At 36.8% G+C, this 25,005-nt stretch overlaps 1 protein-coding gene and 2 non-coding genes across 3 annotated transcripts in view; all 3 read right to left on the minus strand.

The window, feature by feature from the left end:
* Nucleotides 1-25,005, minus strand: part of EIF3A (eukaryotic translation initiation factor 3 subunit A) — a 35,291-nt gene that overhangs the window by 3,606 nt on the left and 6,680 nt on the right. Inside the window, exons 5-19 of the mRNA XM_063102006.1 lie at nt 23,867-24,066; nt 22,359-22,567; nt 20,618-20,789; nt 17,452-17,556; nt 16,965-17,063; nt 12,866-12,982; nt 12,421-12,606; nt 11,485-11,832; nt 10,937-11,041; nt 10,741-10,854; nt 9,055-9,177; nt 8,370-8,523; nt 7,628-7,812; nt 3,720-3,808; nt 2,268-3,103 (exon numbers count right to left, since the gene is read on the minus strand). Of these exons, the coding sequence (XP_062958076.1) occupies nt 2,268-3,103; nt 3,720-3,808; nt 7,628-7,812; nt 8,370-8,523; nt 9,055-9,177; nt 10,741-10,854; nt 10,937-11,041; nt 11,485-11,832; nt 12,421-12,606; nt 12,866-12,982; nt 16,965-17,063; nt 17,452-17,556; nt 20,618-20,789; nt 22,359-22,567; nt 23,867-24,066 (3,042 nt within the window). The remainder of the gene's footprint in view (nt 1-2,267; nt 3,104-3,719; nt 3,809-7,627; nt 7,813-8,369; nt 8,524-9,054; nt 9,178-10,740; nt 10,855-10,936; nt 11,042-11,484; nt 11,833-12,420; nt 12,607-12,865; nt 12,983-16,964; nt 17,064-17,451; nt 17,557-20,617; nt 20,790-22,358; nt 22,568-23,866; nt 24,067-25,005) is intronic.
* Nucleotides 13,292-13,423, minus strand: LOC134382872 (small nucleolar RNA SNORA19). The gene has a single exon (XR_010024134.1). It is a non-coding gene; the product is annotated as a small nucleolar RNA SNORA19 (small nucleolar RNA).
* LOC134382873 (small nucleolar RNA SNORA19) lies at nt 17,203-17,329 on the minus strand. Its single transcript, XR_010024135.1, has one exon. It is a non-coding gene; the product is annotated as a small nucleolar RNA SNORA19 (small nucleolar RNA).

A 25,005-nucleotide genomic window follows, 5' to 3' on the forward strand; every position in this document is an offset into this window, starting at 1 on the left:
AACAGCTTTTCTAACTTACATATCTATAGGAATCTTAAATAGTCTAGGCTGAGTGTTTCATGAAATAAAACCATCACAGATAAACTTGTAATTCTCCCTGTTGTATGGAGAGTTTCAGGTATAAAATCTGTTCAGACAGTAAACAGACTGCTCATTTAAGCAGAAAATTTGAAGTTTTCTCATATAGAGCCCAAATTATGAGTTCATTTAAACCCTGCAACATTTTCAAAGCCTTCACAGCCAAAGAAGACTCTTTTCTTTCATATTTCTGTGTTCCACCATTTACCACCCACCATTCTAGTCATTAAACAAGGATAAACCCTTTGATCCTGCCCAATATCTCACATTTAGCCATGGAATGTCTGTGAGGACACAAAAAGGCCAAAGGAAGGAGAGATTTTAATGAAAGTGTATTACAGCCATAAAGCTAATAATTCTTGTTACTAACACTGATATCATCATGTACCAAAGCATTATCTATTTTAGAAAACCCTTTGCCTATATTCATTCCTTCAGTCCCATCCAAAGCTGAGGTATGTACAATCAATCCTCATTATTCATGAATCCTGTATTTGTGAATTTGCCTACTTGCTAAAATTTATTTATTAACGCCCCAGTTAAAATACTCATGGCACTTCTACAGTCACTGGCAGACATGTGAAGAGCAGCAAAAAATCTGAGTCGCCCAGCACACATGCTGCCAGCCAAGGTCAACAGCACTCTGCATTCTTGTTTCAGCTCTTATGCTATAAAACCAGTGTCCTTTATGGGATCTATTTAGTGCTGCGTTTTTCACTTTGCACATCTCTGTGATTTTTGCTGGTGATTTCACCATTTAAAATGGCTCCCAAGCATACTGCTAAAGTGCTGTCTATTATCCCCAAACACAAGAAGGCTATGAGATGACTTAAAGAGAAAAATGCATTTTAGATAAGCTTTGTTCAGGCATGAGTTACAGTACTGTTAGCTCATATACTCACTTTCTACATGGGTTCAATGTTAATGAATCAATAATATGTATTAAATAAGGCATCTTTAAACAGAAACACATAAAACATGACTGTGTACTGACGGGTTGACAAAAAATGTGATCAGAGGCTTGCAGGACCCTAACCTTGTATTTCCTCAAACAGCAATGGTTCGGTATTCATGGCAATTTTATAAAATATAACTACCATGAAGTAATAGGAATCTACTGTACTGTTAACCCCACTGTACATGAGGCACAGAAAAGTTAAATGGCTTTCCCAAGGCCACACAGCTGAACAGCGGAATGAGGTAAGACCAGAAGAGACAGAAGCATGCAACAGAAACCACTATGGGTAAAGAAAGGCAAGGAAGCTACTCGCTTAGATCTTCACTTAGAACAGGTTGCTCTGGTTGTTACAAAAACCATAGAACTGGGAGTGGGAGAGCAATGATGGTGACCCAGACCCAAGTACAAGCAAGGGGAATAGAGAAGCAGGCAGATTCAAGGAACATCAAAAAGGCAGAACTGAACTAGATGAAAGATTTAACATAAAGGATAAAATAGAGACCACGGTAAAGGAGAACTCCCAGATTTCTAATTTATCCAGTGAGATGGACAGTGGTGTCCCTGAAGAGAAGCAGGTGGGGCGTAGTAGTGGTGGAGAATCCAGTTTTGGACAGGATGAGTTTGAATTGTCAGTGAGACTTCCGGGTGAAGATGTGCTGTGTGCAATATGCAGCTGACACCTGCATGCAGTATGCAGGAATCACCTGGAGAAGATGGTAACAGACACACGTCACAAACATGTATGTAACTGCTCAAGAAATGACGTGTGAGAAGATGAGCAGGCTGAGGACTAAGAAATTTAGAAAATGAGCCCTTCCATGCATAATCCCATGCTTGGCAGAAATGCGGACAAATATTTAACGAAAGTACATTTTAGTTTTAATTATTTTTAAAAAGAGGTTGGTCCAAGACAAAGCCTAAGGAACACAGTAAATCTTAAGGAATGGGCATAGAAAGAAGAGCCTTTAAAGAAGCCATGAACAGGCAGAACTACTAAAGAACAGGGGGTGAGGTTATTTAATTTTTTTGAAGTACAGGCTATCAAAGACAAACTTTTGATATAAAAGTCACTGCTTAGTTATTCAAGGAAAGAAAAAACACCAATTTACCTAGAAAATGATAATATAGCCCAACTGTCACTTATCCATTAAAATTTCACTATCTACATGTAAACATATCAAGCAGATTCTAAAAAGCATCTGTTCTAGTTTTCTGAATGCCAGAATTTTACCTGGCTTGACAAATGGTCTCCAGGGACCAGGTCTAGAGTCATCACCCCGTCTGGGAATCCGATCATCATCACCACGTCTTGCAATACGATCATCTTCCATGTTTCTCCAAGGCCCTCTGTCATCATCTGCACTGCGCCTGGAAATTCTATCATCATCAGCATTCCTCCAAGGTCCTCGATCATCATCCAACCCACGCCTGGGGCCCCGGTCATCATCCATGTTCCGTCTGGGACCCCGGTCATCATCCATGCTCCGTCTGGGACCCCGGTCATCATCCATGCTCCGTCTGGGACCTCGGTCATCATCCATGCTCCGTCTGGGACCCCGGTCGTCTTCAGCATTACGCCAGGATGACCGCTCTTCATCAGCAGCTCCTCGCCTCAGCCCCCGGTCCTCATCTATCCCACGTCTTGGTCCTCTGTCCTCATCAGCTGTTCGCCAGCTTCCTCTGTCCTCATCCAGTCGTCTAGGTGGTCTGTCATCATCCGCATGACGCCAGCTTCCCCTGTCTTCATCAGCAATTCGTCTAGGAGGCCTGTCGTCATCAGCGATTCGTCTAGGAGGCCTGTCGTCATCAGCAATTCGTCTAGGAGGCCTGTCGTCATCTGCATTACGCCAGGATGGCCGGTCATCATCGGCCGGGCGGCGAGAGAACCGATCTTCATCAGGACCGCGTCTAGGCCCTCTATCGTCATCCATGCCACGCCGCGGAATCCGATCATCATCTGGTCTAAGAGAAGATTCCCTCTCTTCATCATCCCCTAAACGCCTTGGTCGATCTTCATCTCTTCTATGAGGCCTCTCCTCATCCCGCCCTTCTCCACGTCTCCATTCTCTAAAGAGCAACAAGTCACACATTTTTAAGAAAGCATATGATCCTTTGGGGCATTATTTTTTGTTTCACTCACTTTCAAAAATCACTTCAGTCTAAATTCATTAATCCTGTTCCTCAAAAAGTGTTCTCCTAATAAAAAAAGAACACAAAATCCAATATCTCACATCAACAAACAGACCAACAAGTAGACAACTCCCTAAAAAAAGTATCTGCACTTTACCAGGAGCACTTAGGCAATTTCTAAATATTTACAATGAGCTTTCTAAACATAATTTCTACACAGCAATCAAAGCCAGCATTCTTGCCTATTGTTAGCAGTTACTTTAAAAGATGGTTCAATCTACTTAATAAATCTAAAGGAAAAAAAATGTTATGGAACTTTCAATACTGTTAGATTAGGTTGAAAAATCTGAAGCACGTACTTCTCAAGATGTTTAGAAGTCAATAATTACAACAAGGTTGAAGTAAACTATAAAAACATTTCAGTAACAGACATACAATTCCTCACAGCTCTCCTTTCCCTACACATACTACATAAATCAAGTAAACAAAACCACTGATAAGATATTCACAGAACCTATGATTAGGTGGTACTACTTTCCTTAACACCACTTACTTCTCTGGTGGGCCCCTTCTCCACTCGGAATCTGCTTCAGGTGCTTTTCTCCATGTGCCTTCCGAATCTCTATCTCCCCAACGAGAGTCCTACATCAACAAAAAAAGAAGTTAACAAGAGGCTTGTAACCGTTGTTAACAACAGTTTATTATAACAACTACTGGTATTACCATTCAAATATTTCTTTGTACTTAAACAATCTCAAGCCCTTAAACATAAGCAAGTTTTCAAATTATATTTCTTTTTTAATCAGAAATCAGACTGACAGTACAGTGAAAGTGGTATTTGCATATACTGTGGGTGGCTTTATAAACTGATAAAACACCACTGGAGAGCAACCTGGGAGCACCCACCTGGAGACATTAAAATGCCTACAGATTCCTTTTGACCTAGAAATTCCTCTTTGAGACTATGTGAAAAAAGTCAAGTACCCTGAAATGTACATCATCGTGCCCACGAAGCAAAAAAAAAAAAAAAAAAAAAAGTGGGGTAAATAAATGTCTGATAGGGGATGGTTAAATTAAGTTTTTCTCCCTTCAAAGTACTGTGCTGTCATTAAAAATTATGGAAAGGGTGTCAAGAAGAGACAGTCAATACCCTTACAGTGAAACTGTAAATATGGTACAAGCTTTCTACAGGTCAAGGAATACAACTTAAATCACGAATACCCTCTGGCACAGCTTGAATGCTTGCACAAATGTAACCTAAGGCCATACTCAGACTAAGAGGAATTCTCTAGAAGATATTTTAAAACAAGATTTAGGGATGAGGTAGGAAAGCTAAAATAAAAATCTATGAAGCTGAGAATAACCTACAACCCCAAATACTGTGTGAATATGAGAACTTTAACTAAAAAAATTTTTAAAGTGTCTTGGCAATGAAACCTCCAATAATGACTAGAGACAACGAACAGTGAAAGACAAGAATGGCTATGAGCGGGTTCTGTGCCAACACAGCCACGAACTGTGTGCTAGCTCTTGAGAAGGGGGTTGTTCTAAGAGACTTTCCCAACTGGACACTGAAAGAAAAAATACGAATTCAATAGTCGGTGTAAGTTATGATTGCTACAATGGAGGAAACAGCCACAACCAGAAGACCAAGTTTCTCCCACTCCTCACACTTGCCCTGAGAATTATACGCAACAAATTATTCAAGTAATTAGAAAATACAAATATCAGAACTTCTAAAGAGATTTTTAGCGATGGCTGTCACAGCCATTAACCAAACAAAAAAACAATTCTAAAAAACTAACATGACTGCCAAGAATTTTTTAAAGTCACTGGATCATAGGCTGGCTGGTTAGCTCAGTTGGTTAGAGTGTGGTGCTGACTGACACCAAGGTCCAAAGTTCAATCCCTGTACCAGCCAGCTGCAAAAAAAAAAAAGTCAGTAGATCACATAGCAGAATGGACCCTGCTGATGAACATATAAACTGAACAGGGATCTCAGGGAACCTGGTTCAAAAGGACAAAGAGATGAAAAGAGCGAAAAACATTAAAAGAGGACTTTGAAAAGGCAAGAATAGAGAAAAAGGAGAAAAGTTTTCTTAAGGAAGTTTTACCCTCTCTGAAGAGACTGAATTTTCTGAATCCTCTTGGCAAAAGTGCCAAAAAGGAGGAATAAAAAAAAATCATATGCTTATGCAACAAAACAATCTTTTTAGTGAAATTTTTTAAATTCCCTTTACCGCAAAGATAGAGAAAATTCTAAAAGTTTACAAGGAATAAAACAGCATCTACAGAAGTGACAAGACCAAGACTAGTATCAAGAACCCTCCCCTCTGTAACACTGTGTTCCAAAAGTCAAGCAAAGGTTTCCAAATTTTGAGATCATTTTGAACTGACCGAACCATTGTTCAACTGTGAGAGAAAACAAAACCTCTTTTGAGAAATACACAAAAACATTTTGAAAAAACTTAAGATATTAAAAAAACATTATCTGCAAAAGGGAAAACATGATACAGTGTAAACATATTTCAGACTAAATAATGTTTGTTGATATGGCTATAAAACTTGTAGAGATAACATGTTATGATGATCTGAAGGCAAAAATATCCAGTATATTGCAGTAAAACATAAAGGCATACTCAGAATTTTATTCTGTTTGGAAGAAGCAAAGGAGACTTAATCTACATTGTAAAATTTAAATAGATTTAGGAAAAAATGAATAGTAATCTCTAAAAGAACGGAAAAAGTAAAAATGAACTGAGAAAAGGTCTTGTGTTTGGCTTAAAGAAAAAGGAACGCATGTAAAAAGCTCCAAAACCAAATATTAGGAGAAAAAAATAAATATAATAGCTACCATGCTAAATGTAAATAAATCAAACTAAAGACAGGGGGTGGGGCGGTGGGCAGGACTGCAACCACAAAACAGAAAAGGTTGAAAATGACCTAAAGGATAGAGATTTACAAAAGCTAACTAAAAGAAAAAGTTAGAAATCCATAATCATAGCAGGTGACTTTCCTCAGAAGATGAAGTTCCCATAAATTAACAGGATGCAGCAGATTTAAATACCACAACAGCTCTGATTTCATACATACACACAGAACTTTGTGCCCAACATTCACAAAAACTTGACCATATGCTTTTAAGACACAAGGGAAAATGTATTAAATTCCAAAAAATTAAAAATCACACAGTCCACATTTACTTATAACAAGAAAGTAAAACTAGAAATTAGCAATGAGTAACAAAATTAAAAATATATCCACATATACTTTATAAAACAGAAATTGATAACTAGTATCCAGTTCTCCCATAAACTATAAGCATCTGATACAGGTATGAAAGATAAAGGAGCACAAAAAAGGCATGCAAGAAATCCTTTAGCTATTTATCTCTTACTTTCAAATGTTTAAAAAACTAAGTAGGCACATCCCAAGCAAAAGGAAGAGAGCAGGCAGATTGGTGTCACAGACACATAAGGCAGAAAACTAGCTCAGAATGACTGTTGACTTAGAAGAAAATGGTGACAGATGAAACTGATAAAAAAGGCAGTAAACGTGAAAGGCCTGGAATGCATGTTTTGCCTTTGGCTCACAGTAATGAGTACCAACCAAAGAAAGGTTTGAAACCCAAGAGCAGGTATAAAAAAACCAAACATGCGGCACTATGAAAAATCAAGTAGGCCACAATGTAGAGGAGGTCTAAAGCAGGGCAAAGATTATGGTCAGGGAGACTAGTAAGGAGACCAGCAAGTACATAAGCCAAAGAGAAATCTGAATTAAGGCAGTAATGTAAGGTCAGAAAGGAGGGGTAGATTCAAACTTCTGATTAAGTGGGTAACAGTACCACCAATCAGGAAAGGGAATTCAAAAAATACAAGACAGAACAAAAAACACAGGTCAGTTTTAGACACGAGTGCATATTAAAAATAAATAAATATTTAGAGCAGTGTTTGAATCACCTAAGAATCTTTTTAAACTGCAGATTCTGAAACATAAGGTTTGGAGTTGGACCAGAGAGTCTGCATTTTTTAAAAGCTTCCAGATTATGCCGACACTGCTGGTCCACCAAACACACCTTTGAGTACCAAGGAGTCAGAGAACTCACATCATCCTCTAAATTCACATCAACTTCTTTCAAGGAACTCAGGAACAGTTCCTCTTCTGTAGCACTATGGAGGGCTATCAACAAAACACTTGTACTTAAGTTTCATGAGACTGAGTCTTACAAGTATTCTTGACAGATATTCTGAAGCCTACAAAATCCCATCTTTACTAAGACCGGTCAAATTTTTCTCCCTTCTGTCTTTGGAAAGACAAAATACCAGATTTAAAAGACATGTGAAAATAACTGATTTAAAACACCAAGCCCAGATATTTACATAGGTACCATGCAAGAGAACTGGCTGGTCAACACACATCATGTTAGAAAAAAACAATAAATTCAATAATTTCGATACTCACTTTCCTAGAAAGTGGATCATCAGCAAGTCTTCTCTCTTCCTCTCTACGACGTTCTCTTTCTTCAATTTCCAACTCTCTTTGGCGTTTTTTCCTTTCCACTTCTTCTAACTTCTTGACCCGCTCCTGATATTCTCGCAGCTCTTCCTCCCGCTTTGCTCGTTCAGCACGCTCTCTCTCTTCACGCTCTGTATAATTAATTAGGTTACTAACTGTGCCTCCCACCTGCATCTTTCCCCTTGTGTTAGATCTACTTTTCTGGTATTAACAAGGCAGTACAGCATAGAAGTAAATTTTAAGAATTTAAAATGTTTGCAAACAGCTAACTGGCAGAATTATTCAAGAAGCCAAGTATTATGTCACTCAACATTAATAGTTTTGTAATGACTTAAGAAAGCACTAGAATCCTTCTCCTGTTCCTGCACATCTGGGATTCCAGATATAGGATCATTTGACAGCCTTCATCTGGCCAGTTAGTCCTCAATAAGTATTAATACCTAAACAGAATACAGTGATAAAAACAAAAAGATATATTAATTTTTAGGACAACAAAAAATATGTAGGAACAAGTTAGGAGAGGACGTAGCATCTTCACACATAAAAAACTGGGTTCCGAGAACTAGTTAACTGCAGTGCTAAAGGGCCAATTATCTTGATTCCTGTATTTTCTAAATAAGGTTGCTGAAAACTCGATCTAACACCAACCTTGCAGTACCATACCTCCACTCTTGGTCTACAGAGTTACCTTTTAGCATTTGTTCTTCTGCCCTCCTCTGTTCCTCCTCCTCTTTTTCTCTATAGTAAGTTATTCTGCGTTCTTCTTTACGTTGCCTTTTACGTTCTTCCAAACGATTACACCTTTCTTCTGCTAACCGCTCTTCAAACTGTTTAAGTTTTTCCTGCAATTAAATAGTTACCAAAATAAAATCAAAATTTTTCAAGAGCAATGAGCTTTTAAGTTTACAAAAGACTTCCAAATTTCTTGGAACCAGAGAAAGCAAACTCCAAGTACAAAAATCAGAATTTCCATACAACTATTGAAACTTTATTAGCATGCCAAATTTTAAAAAATTCAAATTACTGATATTATCTACACTCAGTGGATTTATCTTATAAAATCAAATGATTAAATAACAACTTAAGGCTAAGACACTTCAATCAAGTGTTTTTTCATTACTGAATCAAACAGTAAACAAAAGCTTGGATCAAAAGAGACTATACAGTCAACTAATTTTCACCTTTAGAAAAATCTGTTTAGATAGGTGACTATTTAGCTTACAAGATATTTTCCAAAAATTTGTTAAAATGTTATCTGAATGACTATTAAATATGTTAACTCAAGACAGAACATACCACTGTGTTAAAAGAGAACCTTAAGGCAAAACTTAAAAGCTCATGAATAAACTTCTCCCTAAAACCAATAAGCTCACCTCATAAACAGACTGCCGTGCAGCTTTGAGTCGCATTACAAATAAATCTCTGTCTTCCAGCATTCGTGACATACGATTCTTATGTTCAAGAGCTTTTTCACGTTCTAGCTGCATAGTAGTAATCTGAAAGTACATAATATACAGTTAAATTTCAAATAATTTATTTGATTACTAATTTACCCAAATTACTGACAGATATTTTTGAAAAATTATAAACAGCACCTTTGCCCCTTCCATCTTGCCATAGAAGTGCAAGGGTAACTATCTTCCATGCCAACAGATCTCAGGAAGGAAATTAGGGACAAGAGATGGATAAAGTAATCCCGGGGCATCTATAAATGAGTTTCTATTTAGCCCCATGGTACTATAAATTTTCATAAAGAAAAAACTATAATGTACCTGGTAAAACAAAATAATACCACATGGTAATAAGCACTATGGTTTAATTTTTAAAAGCATTTCCCTACTTAAAAACATCTGGAGGTTAAGGTAGGATGATATTAAGACTTTTTATTTTGTGCCCTAAATGAAAAAATAGAAGGGTTCAGGTTCATTCCAATTATTTCATTTAGTCTACAGCACTTTTCTTTCCCTAGTTAATTTCAAATGTTTACATATTAAGAGTTATCATAGGGCCGAGCCCGTGGCGCACTCGGTAGAGTGCTGCGCTGGGAGCGCGGCGACGCTCCCGCCGCGGGTTCGGATCCTATATAAGAATGACCGGTGCACTCACTGGCTGAGTGCCGGTCACGAAAAAAAAAAAAAAAAAAAAAAGAGTTATCATAAAAATTCCGACTTAGTTCCTTAAAAAATTGGAAGAAGTTGCAACACTAGGCCCATCATCTCCAGATGACAACAATCAGATGGAACCAAGAGGCTGCATTCTCCTCACTGTGATCCCAGAAGAGGTATGCTACTGCTTATGGCTACTTTTTTTTTTTTTTTTTTTAACCACAATCAGTTCACTCATTTATTGGTCCTACAAACATTTGTATCATCAGGTGAATACAATATAGACTAATAAAATTATAGAATGAGGGCCGAGCCCGTGGTGCACTCGGGAGAGTGCGGCGCTGGGAGCGCAGCAGTGCTCCCGCCGCGGGTTCGTATCCTATATAGGAATGGCCGGTGCACTCACTGGCTGAGTACCAGTCACGAAAAAGACCAAAAAAAAAAATTTATAGAATGAGCTGTTTAGTCACAAAGACCACATACTACATGGTTCCATTTATATGAAATGTCCAAAACAGGAAAATCTAGAGACAGAAAACAGATTAGTGGTTGACTAAGGCTCAAATGTAGAGGAAGAAATGGGGAGTGACTGCTAATGGGTACAGAGTTTCTTTTTTGGCTGTGTTCTAAAATTAGATTGTGGCAAAGTTTGCACAATTCTGTAAATACTCTAAAAATCATGAGCTGTATACACATGCCATACAATTCACCCATTTAAAGTGTACATAAAAATGTTTTTTTTTTAATGGGCTTTTCAGCTGTCCTGTTTTACAAGTTTCGTTTTTAATTTCTAACGTGAAAATTTCTCTTTCTACCATTCTGTTAATAGGCTACCAATAAAGCACTGTTTCTACCAAAATACAAAAATTAATTTTGAAACTCTGGTCCCACTGTTGGCAGAGGATTCAATTATAGTTTACAGCCTAAAACATTACAATTACATGGAAAACTTACTCTTTCTTCTTCTTGTTGTTCCCACAGATCCATGTCTTTAATTCTCTGTTCCTCATAAGCACTCTTTATCAATGGAATTTCTTCCAGACGTTTAGCTCTTTCAAAATAGTCAATCTGAATAAAATGAAAACAAATGTAGTTTTTTAGAAAATCTTTTTACTTGGTATACTAAAAGTTTACTAGTCCTTTCATTTACCTTCTTTTCTTGATTCTTTAGGCGTTCTTGAAGTTCCTTCTTTTCCTTCTCCAGTTGTTCAACCTGTTTAGCCATGATAAAATCTGGATCCAATTCTTCAAGGTCCTGAGAGGTAATACAAATGCAACAATGTTAATAAGAATATAAAAGAAATGCCTAACAGTGAAACTAGCTCACTGCTTTCTAGAATTAAATCCTAAATTTTTTTACAATGGGTATTATTCAGGAAACGTAAAAATATTGTACGATCACCTTATTTCTACTTGAATGTAGAGAAAAAATATATACATGATTTTACCACGTATTTCTCACTCCTCCAGTATATATCTACCCAAACTTTACCACTGTGATGAATATACAGTGGTTAAAAACTGTACAGGACAATTAAAAATGCTTTTTCTCAGATTTAGTCACTGAACCAGATGTGCCAAAATGTGTGAAATAACAAAATAATCCAAAAGAAACCAACAAATGGTAAAGGACCATGGTTCTAAGAGTACAGAAGACCTGGATAAAAATACATTTTTAATGGGTATTATGCTACATACTTCAATGTCAATATCTTTGAAGGCTTTGGCACCCAGTTCCGTTTTCTTGATCTGCTCCAAACGCTCGCGAACTGTTTTCTTTTTGATTTGTTCATGTTCCTGCAAGATACGCTCCTTCTCTCTCTCCTTTGCCTCCTGGCGCAGCCTCTCTTCTTCAGCTTTCCGTACTTTCTGGAGTTCTGCTTCCCTCTGTTCCAATTCTTCTTTCTCACGCTGAATATTCAGACTCTCAAGCCGCTCTTTCCTTTCCTCAATTGTCTGACGGCGAGCCAAGATACGTTGATGCTCTTTTCGTGAATTTTTAAGGTATGCAGTAACAGCCAACTGATGCTGTTCTTCTTTCTCTTGCTTCAGAAACAAATGCATTTTCAAAATTGATTGAAAGTAACACACCCTGGTATTAGGCAGCAAAGAAATTACAAAATAATCCTGATACATTGACCTCTGTGTGTTTGCATGTAGTAACAGAGGATGGCTATTCATTTGTTACCAAAAGCTGTGGCACTACTCCTATTCAGTCTCTTAAGAGCAAGTACATAGCTAAAGAATCTCTATTCACTAAGCCAACTTTTCTCTGTACCAAATCTCTACCAAATCCTAAGTGTTCAAGCCAAGGAACTCACAAACAAGAAATAAGTAGAAAGGAAAAACCAAATCACTGTACTCCACTATTTTAGAGGTCATGACACTTGCAGTCCGTCTTACATAACACAATCCGTAGTATTACACTGCCTGTGGAGGGTAGTATTTTATTCCATGAAAGACAGCTCAATGATGTGTGTATTTGATAACATAATGAAACTACCAAGCACAACTGAATAGGAAATTATAATAAATCCCTTCTCTCAGATATCATCTCAAACCTTTTTTGTGAAAGACATGGTGTAAGAGTCCCTCAAAAATTCTGTAATTCATTTCCCCGCCAAAGATGCATACCAGTATATGCGCTGGCTTAATGACTTCAAGTGCTTTTGCAAGTACTGAGGACATGGCTGTCAGCTGATTTCTTATCTGTTCTGAAGGCATGCTTTGCAAATGAGGACCAATCGGAGCATCTTCTCGTGTAGCATAATTCAAATCGGAGCCAAAACTCAGGGTCCGAGAAGTGTGGTCAATACGAACCTTTGAAAATTAAATTATCAATGAATGGTTAAATCTACATGTAAACATGTAGTCATTCTACAAATAAATATAGCTTTTGAAAAAAAATTAAAACTGAATTTGAAAAAAATTAACACAAGAATGTTAAATACAAAAACCTAGAAGATTCACTCAGTAAAACTTTTAAATGGCGCCACTGTACCAAAAGCTGAAAAACAAAGAATATGTATCTTTCTAGTTCTCAAGGCCTTCAGCCTCAGTGTCCCTTTACAGCACATACCTGCAGGTCACAGTGCCTGGCTGCATCGACTATGGCCCGTTCCAGTTGGAAAGCATCAACAAAAGGAACCAGAGAAGTCAAACGAGAAAACTCAATGCTCTGATAAATCTGTGCCACCTGCAAAAAACACAGGGTTAGTAATAATAGCTACCATTTATTCAGCACCTGTGTGATCTCATGACAGCCATGATAACTAGAAATTATACCCATTTTTCAGAGGAAAAAATTTAAGCTCAGAGAAATTATGCTAACAGTACATCCCCCAAGCTATCAACTCCAAACCCTATGCTTTGACCCATCATGTTATACTCCTCCTCAGACATACAATCTTTTCAAATCCATGTCATAAAACAGAAAACCTAAATGGTCACATATTTCTAAAGACCTGCTACTTACAACTAATACATATAACCACGTTTATAAATTTTTTGTCTGAAGGAGACTGACAGCATTACTATTTATAGTTATACTGCTAATTAACCTTCAAATATTTGTATAGCACAGAAGAAATAACACTGCTCACACATACTAAAGAAAGCAGGTCGATGAAATGTGCAGAAGTACTGAAGCAGGTTGGCTGGTTAGCTCAGCTGGTTAGAGCACAGCTTTGTAACACCAAGGCCATGGGTTCAGATCCCCATACCAGCCAGCCACCAAAAAAAAAAAAAGAAAAAAGAAAAAAGAAAAGAAATACTGAAGCTAACATATAATAAAAGCCCCCCTTCTCTAAATGAAACAAATAGACACCAAATCAGGAGCATTTAAGCCATTATAAAACATAATATTCAAACTTACTCAAGAAGTTGGACTAAAATACAAGTATACCTCAGAGATATTGTGGGTTCAGTTCCAGACCACTGCAACAAAGCAAGTCACACAAATTTTCTGGCTTCCCAGTGAATATATGTTATGTTTATACTAGTCTATTAAGTGTGCAATTGCATTATCTAAAGAAAACAATGTGGGGGCCGAGCCCGTGGCGCACTCGGGAGAGTGCGGCACTGGGAGCACAGCGACGCTCCAGCCACGGGTTTGGATCCTATATAGGACTGGCCAGTGCACTCACTGGTTGAGTGCCAGTCACGAAAAAGACCCAAAAAAAAAAAAAAAAAAAAAAAAACCAATGTGAAACGAAACTATGACCTTATTTTAAAAACACCTTATTGCTAAAATGATGCTAACAATCACCTGAGCCTTTAGTGAGTCATAATCTTTTTGCTGATGGAGGGTCTTGCCTTGATGTTGATGGCTACTGACTAATTGGGGTGGTGGTTGCTGAAGGTGGGGGTGGCTGTGACATTTTTTTAAGATAACACAACAATGAAGTTTGCCGCTTCAATTGACTCTTTCACAAAAGATTTCTCTGTAGCATGAAACACTATTAGTATATTATTATATACTGTGCTATTACCCACAAGAGAACTTCTTTCAAAACTGGAGTCAATCCTCTCAAATCCTGTTGCTGCTTTATCAATTAAGTTTATGTAATCTTCTAAATCCTTTGTTGTCATTTCAATAATGTTCACATCATCTTCACCAGGACTAGATTCCTAGATGCCATCTCAAGAAATCACTTCCTCCGCTCACCCATAAACAGCAATTCCTCATCCGTTCAAGTTTTACCATGAGATTGCAGCAGTTCAGTGACATCTTCAAGCTCCACTTCTAATTCTGGTTCTCTTGCTAGTTCCACCACATCTGCAGTTACTTCTTCCAATGAAGTTTGAACCCCTCAAAGTCATCCATGAGGGTTAAGATCAACTTTTCCAAACTCCTGTTAATGCTGATGTCTTCATCTCCTCCCCATGCATCACAAATGTTCTTAAGGGCATCTAGAATGGTGAATCCTTTCCAGAAGGTTTTCTATTTACTTTGCCCAGATTCATCGGACGAATCACTATCTATGGCAGCTATAGCCTTTATGAAATGTAGTTTTTAAATAATAAGACTTGAAAATAAGTCTGGAAAGTCAAAATTACTCCTTGATCCATGGCCTGCTGACAAAACAGATGTTTTGTCAGCAGGCCTGAAAACAACATCAATCTCCTCGTACATCTCCATCAGAGCTCTTGAGTGACCAGGCACATTGTTAATGAACAGTAATATTTTGAAAATAATCTTTTTTTCTTAGCAGTCTCAAAAGTGAGCTTAAAATATTCAGTAAACCACGCTGTGAACAGATGTGCTGTCATCCAGGCTTCGTTTTCCCATTTATAGAGCACAGGCAGAGTAGATTTAACATAATTCTTAAGGACCCTAGGATTTTCAGAATACTAAATGAACACTGGCTTCAATGTAAAGTCACCAGCTGCATTAGTCCCTAACAAAGTGAGCCTGTCCTTAGAAGCCAGGTATTGACTTCTCTCTAGCTAAAAATGTCCTAGATAGCTTCATCTTCTTCCAGTATAAGGCTGCTCTGTCTAAACACAGAATCTTGTTTAATGCGACCACCTTCATCAGATCTTAGCTCCATCTTCTGAATAACCTGCTGCAGCTTCTACAGCAGCACGGGCTGCTTCACCTTGCACTTTTGTGTTATGAAAACAGCTTCTTTCCTTAAACCTCATGAATCAGAGGCATGAAGCAAAGGCTAGCTTCAAACTTTTCTTCTGTAGCTTCCCCACCTCTCAATCTTCACAGAACTGAAGAGAGCTTGGGCCCTACTCTGAATTAGGCTTTGGCTTAAAGGAACATTGTGGCTGGTTTAATCTCCTATTCAGACCACTATAAACCTCCCTATCAGCAATAAGCCTGCTTCACTTCCTTACACTCATGTGTTTGCTGCTTTTAATTTCCTTCAAGGTTTTCTTTGCATTCGCAACTTGGTTAACTGGAGCAAGAGGCCTAGTTTTTGGGTCCATCTTGGTTTTCAATGTGCCTTTCTCACTAAACTTAATCATTTCTAGCTTTTGATTTAAAGTGAGATATTTGATTTAAAGTTAAATATTTCTTTCCCTTGAACACTTCGGGGCCACTGTAGGGTTATTAATTGGCCTAATTTCAGAACTGTTGTGTCTCAGGGAATAGAGACAGGGAAACAACCAGCTGCTAGAGCAGTCAGAACACACACAACATTTATCGATTAAGCTCGCCATCTTATGTTAAGTGCGGTTTGTGGCGCCCCAAAACAATTAAAATAGTAACATCACAGAGATTACCATAACAGATGTAATAATGGAAAAGATTGAAATGTGAGAATTACCAAAATGTGACAGAGACACAAAATGAGCACATGCTATTGGAAAAGCGGCGCTGCTGATAGACTTGGTGCAAGGTTGCTACAAAACTTCAATTTGTAAGAAATGCAGTATCTGCAAAGTGCAATAAAACAAGGTGTGCTAGGGCCTGCCCGTGGCTCATTCAGGAGAGTGCAGTGCTGATAACACCAAGGCCATGGGTTCGGATCCTATAAAGGGATGGCCAGTTAGCTCAATGATTAAGCGTGGTGCTGACAACACCAAGCCAAGGGTTAAGATCCCCTTACTGATCATCTTTAAAAAAAAAAAGGTATGCTACTATGTCAAAACTTAGTAAAACCTAGTGTTAGCAGAAGGGGAAAAGGCAGTCTTGTTCACTATTGGTAGTAGGGTCTATTAATCGCATCTTCTGTGGATCTATTAAAGCTATAAATGTGTAAATTCTATGACTAATTCCACTTCTTATGTTACAGAAACTCACGGCAAGTATGCAAAGATACACGTATGAAAGATGTTCAATGGTACAACATATCCTAATAAAAAAAAAAAAAAAACATAGGTTTCAACAAATAGTGTGAATGAATAAACCACAGTACCTTTAGAGTATAAAAAACAATGTAGGCATTAAAAGGATAAGGTAGCCCTACATTACTAACATAGGAAAACACATAGATATAAACACATAAAGATTCAGCAAAAAAGATAAAAGCAGTCATGAAATACGTACGCAATTTTGTTTTTCAAATCAATAAATAAGACTAATTCTGGCAGGGGTAGAATTTGGGTAAGCTTTCACTTCCTACGCAGTTTTAAATTTTTCTAGTCTTTGGTTTTGTGCTCAAAACATACAAATAAAGGGGAGAATTCCAGTTCTCTCATAAATTATTCATTTTTATTTTTACCTGCTGCAGAAGGCGGAGTATGGTGTTGTTTTGCAGTTGTGGCACATATTGTTGCAACTCTGGTTCCTTTTCAGGTTGTTCCCTTACCCAATTTAAAACCTATAAAATCCATTAAATTGAAAAAGAATTATACTTTCTACGTAACAGATATTAAAACATGAAACTCTTTCAGTTTTTTCAATATACAAAAACATCACACAATGCAAACAAATACAAAATGTTCCATGAAGCTGTTGATATTTGTCTGAAGGTGACTGACAGCAATGGCTAAATTAGTCATGCTGCTAATTTACCTCCAAAGGTTTGTTTAGCACATCAGAAATACCTTTTCTCTTAACATAAAGAAAAGACAATGAAATGTGCACCGAATTCAAACACAAAGGACAATATTTGTCTCTTACCAAACATATCAAATATAAATACAACCCAAAGCAGCAATAAAGCCAGCTGCATGGAATATAACCAAAAGTTAAATACAAAGGCTTACCTTTGTGACTCTCTCGCAGAGTTTTAGTGGATTAAATTCTACTTCCAGCCAGTTGTAAAGGTCTTTCACTTCTGGGACAACATATTGCAATACATTAAATCTGACCTATGGTAAGCAAAACAAAAGGTATAACTGCAAAACGAAATTTGCCAATTGAGTGTCTCTAAACAATAAATTAAAACTACAGGATTGAAAATCTGAAAGACAAAAGATGTCTAGCCTCAACCCCCTTTAAATTTACCAAAGAGAAATCCTAAGTACTACTCTGTTGAGTCTCTTGCCCTATATTATGCACCTACCTATAGTGAAAAGCCCCACAAGAACTTAAAAAAGAAATAAGAACTGTAAATCAACACAATCAATAAGATATTTACATAACAAGGTCAAGGGTTTGGATCCCCATACCAGCTGGCCACCAAAAAAAAAAAAAAAGATATTTATAAAGACAATTACCGTGGATAATAAATTACATAGACTAATTTATTATCAATTACAAGTAAAATACTAAAGCTTATAATAACTTTACTTTTATATTAATTGTCACACAAAAATCATCACATCAGCACTATTTCTAATAGCCCCGAACTGGAAAAAACTGGAAAATGCCCATCAACAGGATAGTGATACATTCATATAATATACAGAAATGGTCAAAAGAGAACAGCTACATAGAACAAATGAATAAACCTCACAAACAATTATGAAAAGAATTTCACTTCTTATTCCATTTGTATGAACTTTAAATTTTATATAAAATGCCCAAACAGGCAAAACCAATTTGTAGTGTTATAAGGCAGGACAGTGGCTATTCTCGGGAGTATGGGAAAGAGGTGACTGCAAAGAACATTTTGACAACTGACCCAATTACACTTATGATTTATACTTTTTTTAATGTTACAGTTTAATGTTTCTAATTATATTTGAATAGAACTCAACTTCCTATCACAATAATGATGCCAATTGCATAAACTTTCTTACAACAGCAGACAAGAGTATCATAATTTTACAAAGCCAAAAGCTGTCTATTACCAAATTCTATCTAACCTACCTACGTTTCCACCCTGGAATACGTCACAGGTTCGGAACTGCTAACCCAAGGACAGAGTAACTGCTGGGACTGAGCAAGACTTGAAAACACAGGAGTGTGTACCATACAGACTCAGACACAAGACTGAGGCAAATGCTGGCAGATCCCATCCCCAAGCGAAGAGGATGTCCACATAGTTGAGTATTCTGGTCTAAGTTTAACTCCAGTAAAAAACGGGTACATGACTGTTGTCCTAAAACATCTGAATATGAGCCACTTTAAGGGTCCTTATATCTTTATTGCAATAAGATGTGCTATTAGCATCCAAATAAAATTCCCCCAGCTCTAATTTCATTCCTATCAAGAAAGTATTTTAGATTCTCCATTTAGTCCCCCCTCCAAATAGGGAATATGATAGGTTATCATAATCTACTGTTAAATTTCTTACTAAAATTAACTGGCTTTCTGATTTATCAATCGTCCTCTTATAAACTTCATTAATTTGAGACTTTTCCTGAGATAACGGAATCATTCTCACGGTCTCACAAATTTAGTTATGAGCCCAAAGCTCAGGTCTGGACCCCAGACATATGGCGAAATTTATAAATGCCTCAGCAGTCAGCTAATCTATTCTCACCTGACAACCAGTACTTTCTCTTAAAATTCTATACTTTCTATGGGCACAATGAGGGCTCAAACATGGCTGCTAGTCCAATGCTCCCCCATCACTTATCCCTGACTCAGCATAAGAAACCACCTTTAATATCAACATGTGACGTGTAGAGGCATGACCTCAAAAGATATGGCTTATACTTTCAGCACATTTCTTAGGCTTCCAAAAAAAATTTTTAATGTGTTTGCTTATAAAATATCTTCCTAAAGACACTGCTGTTATTTTATGACATCTAAGCCTATTTCGATCCCACAGAAAATTTGTCCGAGACAAAGCTGAACTTTTTGAGCAGTGGTAGCAGACTAAAACATACACACAAAGCATATAAAGTAAAGAAATATTCTTTTATAGAATAAGCTCTTTTCAAAAGCTGACTACAAGGGGAAGCTATATCACTACTAAAACAGATAAATACATCACAAGAGAAAAATGCTGCTATCTAATAAGCTTAATAGTCCTTACCTAAATAAACTGACTCTTCCAGAAAATGAAGGCCTTTTATCCGGGTTTTACCAGTGACTATATAGGTGGTTCCACAGAATACATTTTCACAATATCTAGGACAGCCTGACTTGTCATTATCCTTTTGGTATTTCTCTAATTGTTCTATTCACAAATCAGGGACTATTAACGGTTTAGATTCCATTTTTTGCAAACATACAGTCAAGTTGATTTTTCCTTAATAGATTTCTCTAGCACTTGTCCCTCTTCTTCTTAACCCAAAGCAATCTGCTGGAGGGGATTACTGCACTATCACTAAGTCAGACTACTGTGAATGAGAATCCCTAGAATCTAAACTCCCCTGGAATAAAATTCCATCTTAAGTATCACTTGCCAAGCACATAATAGGCATTTGACAGATTTCCACTGAATCTGAAGTTTCCATCATGAGTAACACTGTAAAGATACACAAATCTTAGGCTCAACACTCCGAAGCTAATGTAGTATATCTGGTAGGTAAAACCTAGAAATCTGCATTTTAAAAAGTATTTCACACACAATTTCATTGCAAGAACCACCACTTTAATAACATAAAATAAAAGCTTAAAAGAGAAAAAAGTTGGAAATGTTTTAGTTTTCCAAAATCAAACCTAAATCTACCCCACCTTCTCTCCTACTCTCATCATCTCACCTATATCAGCTTGATTAGTCTTCCTACACCCCCCCGAAATAAGCCATGAATCTTCTTGCCAATCGTTACTTTTTCTCTTACTGAGTGGTTCACAGTATTTCTCAGTGCCAGTCCAAGTCCTGCTACAGCAAAGCTCCCACCAATTTAACCCCAGCTCACCCAGGAATCACCTCAACTGAACAAAGTGCTGATTTACACCAGTGGTTCCCTGTCCATGCATCAAAATCCCCTGGCAATGAATGAATCAGAACTCCCAGTATTTAATCATGAATTATTAAACCTGACCACAAAGTTTTCTATCCAAAGCTACAAAACTACTGAAACTTATACTAACCATATCATTAATAAGGCCAATTCGCGTTGGTGGGGCTTGAAGACCTAGTAGTGTTGCAAGGCGACGTTGTTTTTCAACTATAATGCCATCCATATCCAGAAGTCGAGCAATATCAGTACGCTCAGGAGTAATAGGGATGGAAAGAGTGGCCAAAAGGACTCTTGTAGACATTCTGAGGAGAACAAAATTAAATCTAAGCTTGCAAGTGTTACCTGAAGCAGAAATCATCTGGTAAGATATGCCAGTGACAGAATACATACATCATCATAGTGAACTATATTCATAAATATTATTCTATCACAGATGGCATTAACCTGTGCTTAAGTGAATACCTGGAGAATAAGAACTTCATCACCCACTTACTATTGTCAATGTTTTCTAACTACAGAAAAAGATTTTGGTTAGATGGCAGAAAAGACACATTCATGGTCCCCCACACTTCCTCACAAAATTAATTAGGGCAGCTTTAAAAACTAAAGAAATAAGTGGAAATAAGGGAAGAAAAATTACAAGTACCATATGCAAACACATTTTGGGGAGTGGTGGAGTGGGAGAGGGGCACAAGGTGAAAAGCTAAATTTTCACTTCCCTGAAACACAAGAGGGAAATCAGGCTGAATTAAGAAAACTATAGAATGCTAAGGATTGTGGGCTCTGGAGCCCCGGAGCTGAGGGCTGGAATCTCAGTGTCACCATTTGCAAGACTGTGATCTTAAAATACTTAATTTTCTGAGTCTAAGGCTGTTGTGAAGATTAAACCTAATAATATACATACAGCTAAATAGCCTAATGCTCATTATTATTATAGTACTTTTTGAAGGAACAGTGTTAAGTATCTTGAAGGAAAATAAATTTTTTCTTGTATTGAACAGATGTGGATTACATAAGAGACCAGGGAATGACATAATGGACACTGTCCTCAAGAGTTTCAAAGAAAATATACCAGCAGAATTCATTGAGTCGGTTCTATGTATCACTGTAAAACTATAAGAAAAACAATTTGGTGCACATAATTCTACGGGAGGCCAAAATAATATTGTCTACCAATACAAGAAAAAAACTGGCGTGTGAGTTGCCTTAGTCCAGCTGAAATGTATTTTTGAAACACGACTGAAAGAAAACAAGCAATATACATAATGTTAAAAAAGTAAAATGGGGCTGGTTGGTTAGCTCAGTTGGTTAGAGCACGGCCGTATAACACTAGGGTCATGAGTTCAGATTCCCATACCTGCCAGCAGCCAAAAAATTAAATAAGTAAGTTAAATGGTCTATAGGTTGTTGGGTCATGTGTGTGTATCCCAAATATTCTACAGTTAATAATTTATACATGAAAAAAATTATTTGATAGAAGTACATATCTTGTTTTATTTGTTCTAAAAACAGACATTAACACAGTCATCTTCTTAATCAATTTTCTCAACCAGGCTTTTGGTGGAGTTGGTTATCAGACAAACGACAGCTACCAAAGACCAAAAACACAGTCAAAGAAGAACAATATCTGGAGACATTTTTGGTAGTCACAACCGGGGGGCTGCTACTGGTATATAATATGCAGAGGCTAGGAATGCTAAAACATCCTACAATGCAGAGGACAGTGCCCCACAACAAAGAATTGTCCAACCCAAAATGTGACGAGTACAGAGGCTATGAAACCCTGACCTAGACAGAACATACTACTACTATGCCATTTGGTAGAAGATATGCTTCACAATCTCAACACTATCCACCCATAACATTCTTACCTTTGCATCTCATCTTGTGTAAGATTCTTCCTCATTTCTCTAGACAGGTGATAAAGACGATGGAGTGTAGATGCATGAAAAAGAGCATTTCCAGATTTCCAAAACACAGTTGAGACTTTGTTATAGTAATTTGCCATTAACTGAGGTTTAGGTGGTTTTTTAGACAAGGAGAATAGCCCATGAATATCTTCCACGGCTTTGAATGCTTCCTAAAAAAAATTAGCAGTATAAATTACAGGCATTGCACTCTAATACAAAAAAATCTAATTCAAATCATTCTATGAAACCTCAAACACAGAACACAAAAATAAAAGCAGCAGACAAAATGTCTTCATGTGTTGTTCTTTTTATTCATCTATAATTTAATACCTGATATGTTTAAGAAAACAACCATAATTACAAAAACACTAACTCCTTAAATTTTTTAAAATTCTTTAGGAAATACTGTAAAGTAGATAGAGCACACTAAAAAAGAAGATATTTGCATATTATCATACCACTTGGGAGAATATAAAGAAAAAACTTGGAAACGATGTAAAACAGAATAAACGGATGATTTCTGAGTGCTGAGATAACGGGTGAATACGTTCCTTTAACTTATCTATTTTTTCTATAATAAGCATGTTTGTCTTCTAGAGATAGTATTTAAGATGGGTTTCCCTACAGAAAAGGAAAATATTATGGGGTGAGAACAAAAAAATCAAATCACATTTTCACTTGGCCTTAAAAACTCCCGGTTTTTAGTTTCTTCCTCTGTAATTTCAATTAGATATATTTTGTCAAATATATAAAGGCCTTCAAGTTTCATGGTTACAAAATCATGTCAAAATGTCTCTGAGGATTCTTATGGAAAAAAGGCCAAGTAGAGGACGAGCTTCCCACCACCACTGAGATCTCCAATGTATGGTATTCACCACACAAAATTACTAAGCTAAAAGCACCAAGAAACCTAGGAAATAGTCTAGTGCACACTTCTACAACTATCTGTAGTAAAGGACAAGTTTATTTTATTATCATAGTGAACAGACACAAAATTATAATGAAATTGCTATAAAAAAAATTGTAAATGTTTTTTGCCTCTACTTACTTCACCATGGACTAAACCGTTCACAGACCGACACCAGTCATGGAACCACACTTTGAGCAGCAATAAAGACATACCGTTTTAAATTAATAAAGGGATACGAAAATCAACCACACTGTATATTGATAAATTAAAATAAAATAAAATAAAATAAAATAAAAAATAAAAACATACATTTTATTTGGAAAGAAACCAGGTCTGAAAGAAATTACGTGATCTGGCCTAGATTTCACAGACAGCAACTAGAACCAAAATATTCTGAGATTTCCTATCTAGAACTCTCACTATTCCATAAGACAATCCTAAATTCCTCACCTTATCTATTGAAATTAACCAAAGCATACCAAGATGAAGATACTCATTATTGGGAAAAAAAGTAATAGTCCATTATTACCAGAAAGAAAAGCTAATAATTCACACATACCTGCCACAATTCCATGCTGATAGCACTGTCCAACTGAACAAGCCTGGTTTCCAAATGCATGGACTGGCTCTCTGGATTATTAAGATTGATTGCTGTACTTTGGTTATGGTGGCGTTGAATCTGCGATAAGTGCATTCTCAAATTGTCACACAGTTTACGGAACTCAGCCTTACGGGTATATTGGAGGCAGAATTTGAAAGCTATAAGCATAATTATAAAATGTTAGGTACTTCCTACTGTCAACTTAAATATCTGAATAGATTTTATTTCACATATTAAGATCAGTTATTTAAACAAGATTCACAAACTCATCAGTCTTTGAATGTAAGCTTCATAACTCATTTCATGTGTCCTGACTACCTCTTTGACTGAACCGTGACAAAATCAAAGATGATGCAGTCATCACATCTGGCCTAGAACCAAAATATATTCTGGTACATAAATGAGAAACTACTGGAACTTAGATCTAGGAAAGACTTACCTTTCAAAGATCTATCACTCCAAATCCTAAGAGTAAAAAATTCTAGCCTGAAATACAATGAACTTTGACATCTAACTTACACAGAAAGCAACATGCTTTTGTACTAATTAAAACTATGTAATAAAATTGGAGGCTTACAGTAACCTAATTTCAACTGTATACATAGATGTATATATGCACTACTTGCTCCACCATTAAAAAACACGGTAATTTTCTAATGTCATACATGCAATACTTTAATAATTTTTAGAATATCTTTGTCCTCAAAAAATATGTAGTATTTCTATTTCAACAGGCTTTTTAAAAAGTGATACAGTTTAACTTCACGTTAATATTTATGTCAAGTTACTAAAGAGTCCAAGTTTACTTCTATTAAGTGAAAATACACATATGCTAGCCATGTACGCAAAACAAAACACAGGTTCCAATATTCCTAGTAAAACATTCTTAGTCACAAAGTCACTCAACACTCGAATAAGCAAATGCCAATCATCCCTGTAAGACTGACAACACAAGCTATACCTAGAGCAAAGTAGAAAAAAGCCACAAGCCACTCTCCACTAAGTTACCCAGTCACATACAGATAAAAGGTTACATTACCACAGGAAAGAGTATCAAGTGACAGAGAAAGAGAGAAGATACTTTCAATACAGGCCTT

Source organism: Cynocephalus volans, chromosome 7 (genome assembly GCF_027409185.1).
Source record: "Cynocephalus volans isolate mCynVol1 chromosome 7, mCynVol1.pri, whole genome shotgun sequence".
Classification (NCBI taxonomy): Eukaryota; Metazoa; Chordata; class Mammalia; order Dermoptera; family Cynocephalidae; genus Cynocephalus; species Cynocephalus volans.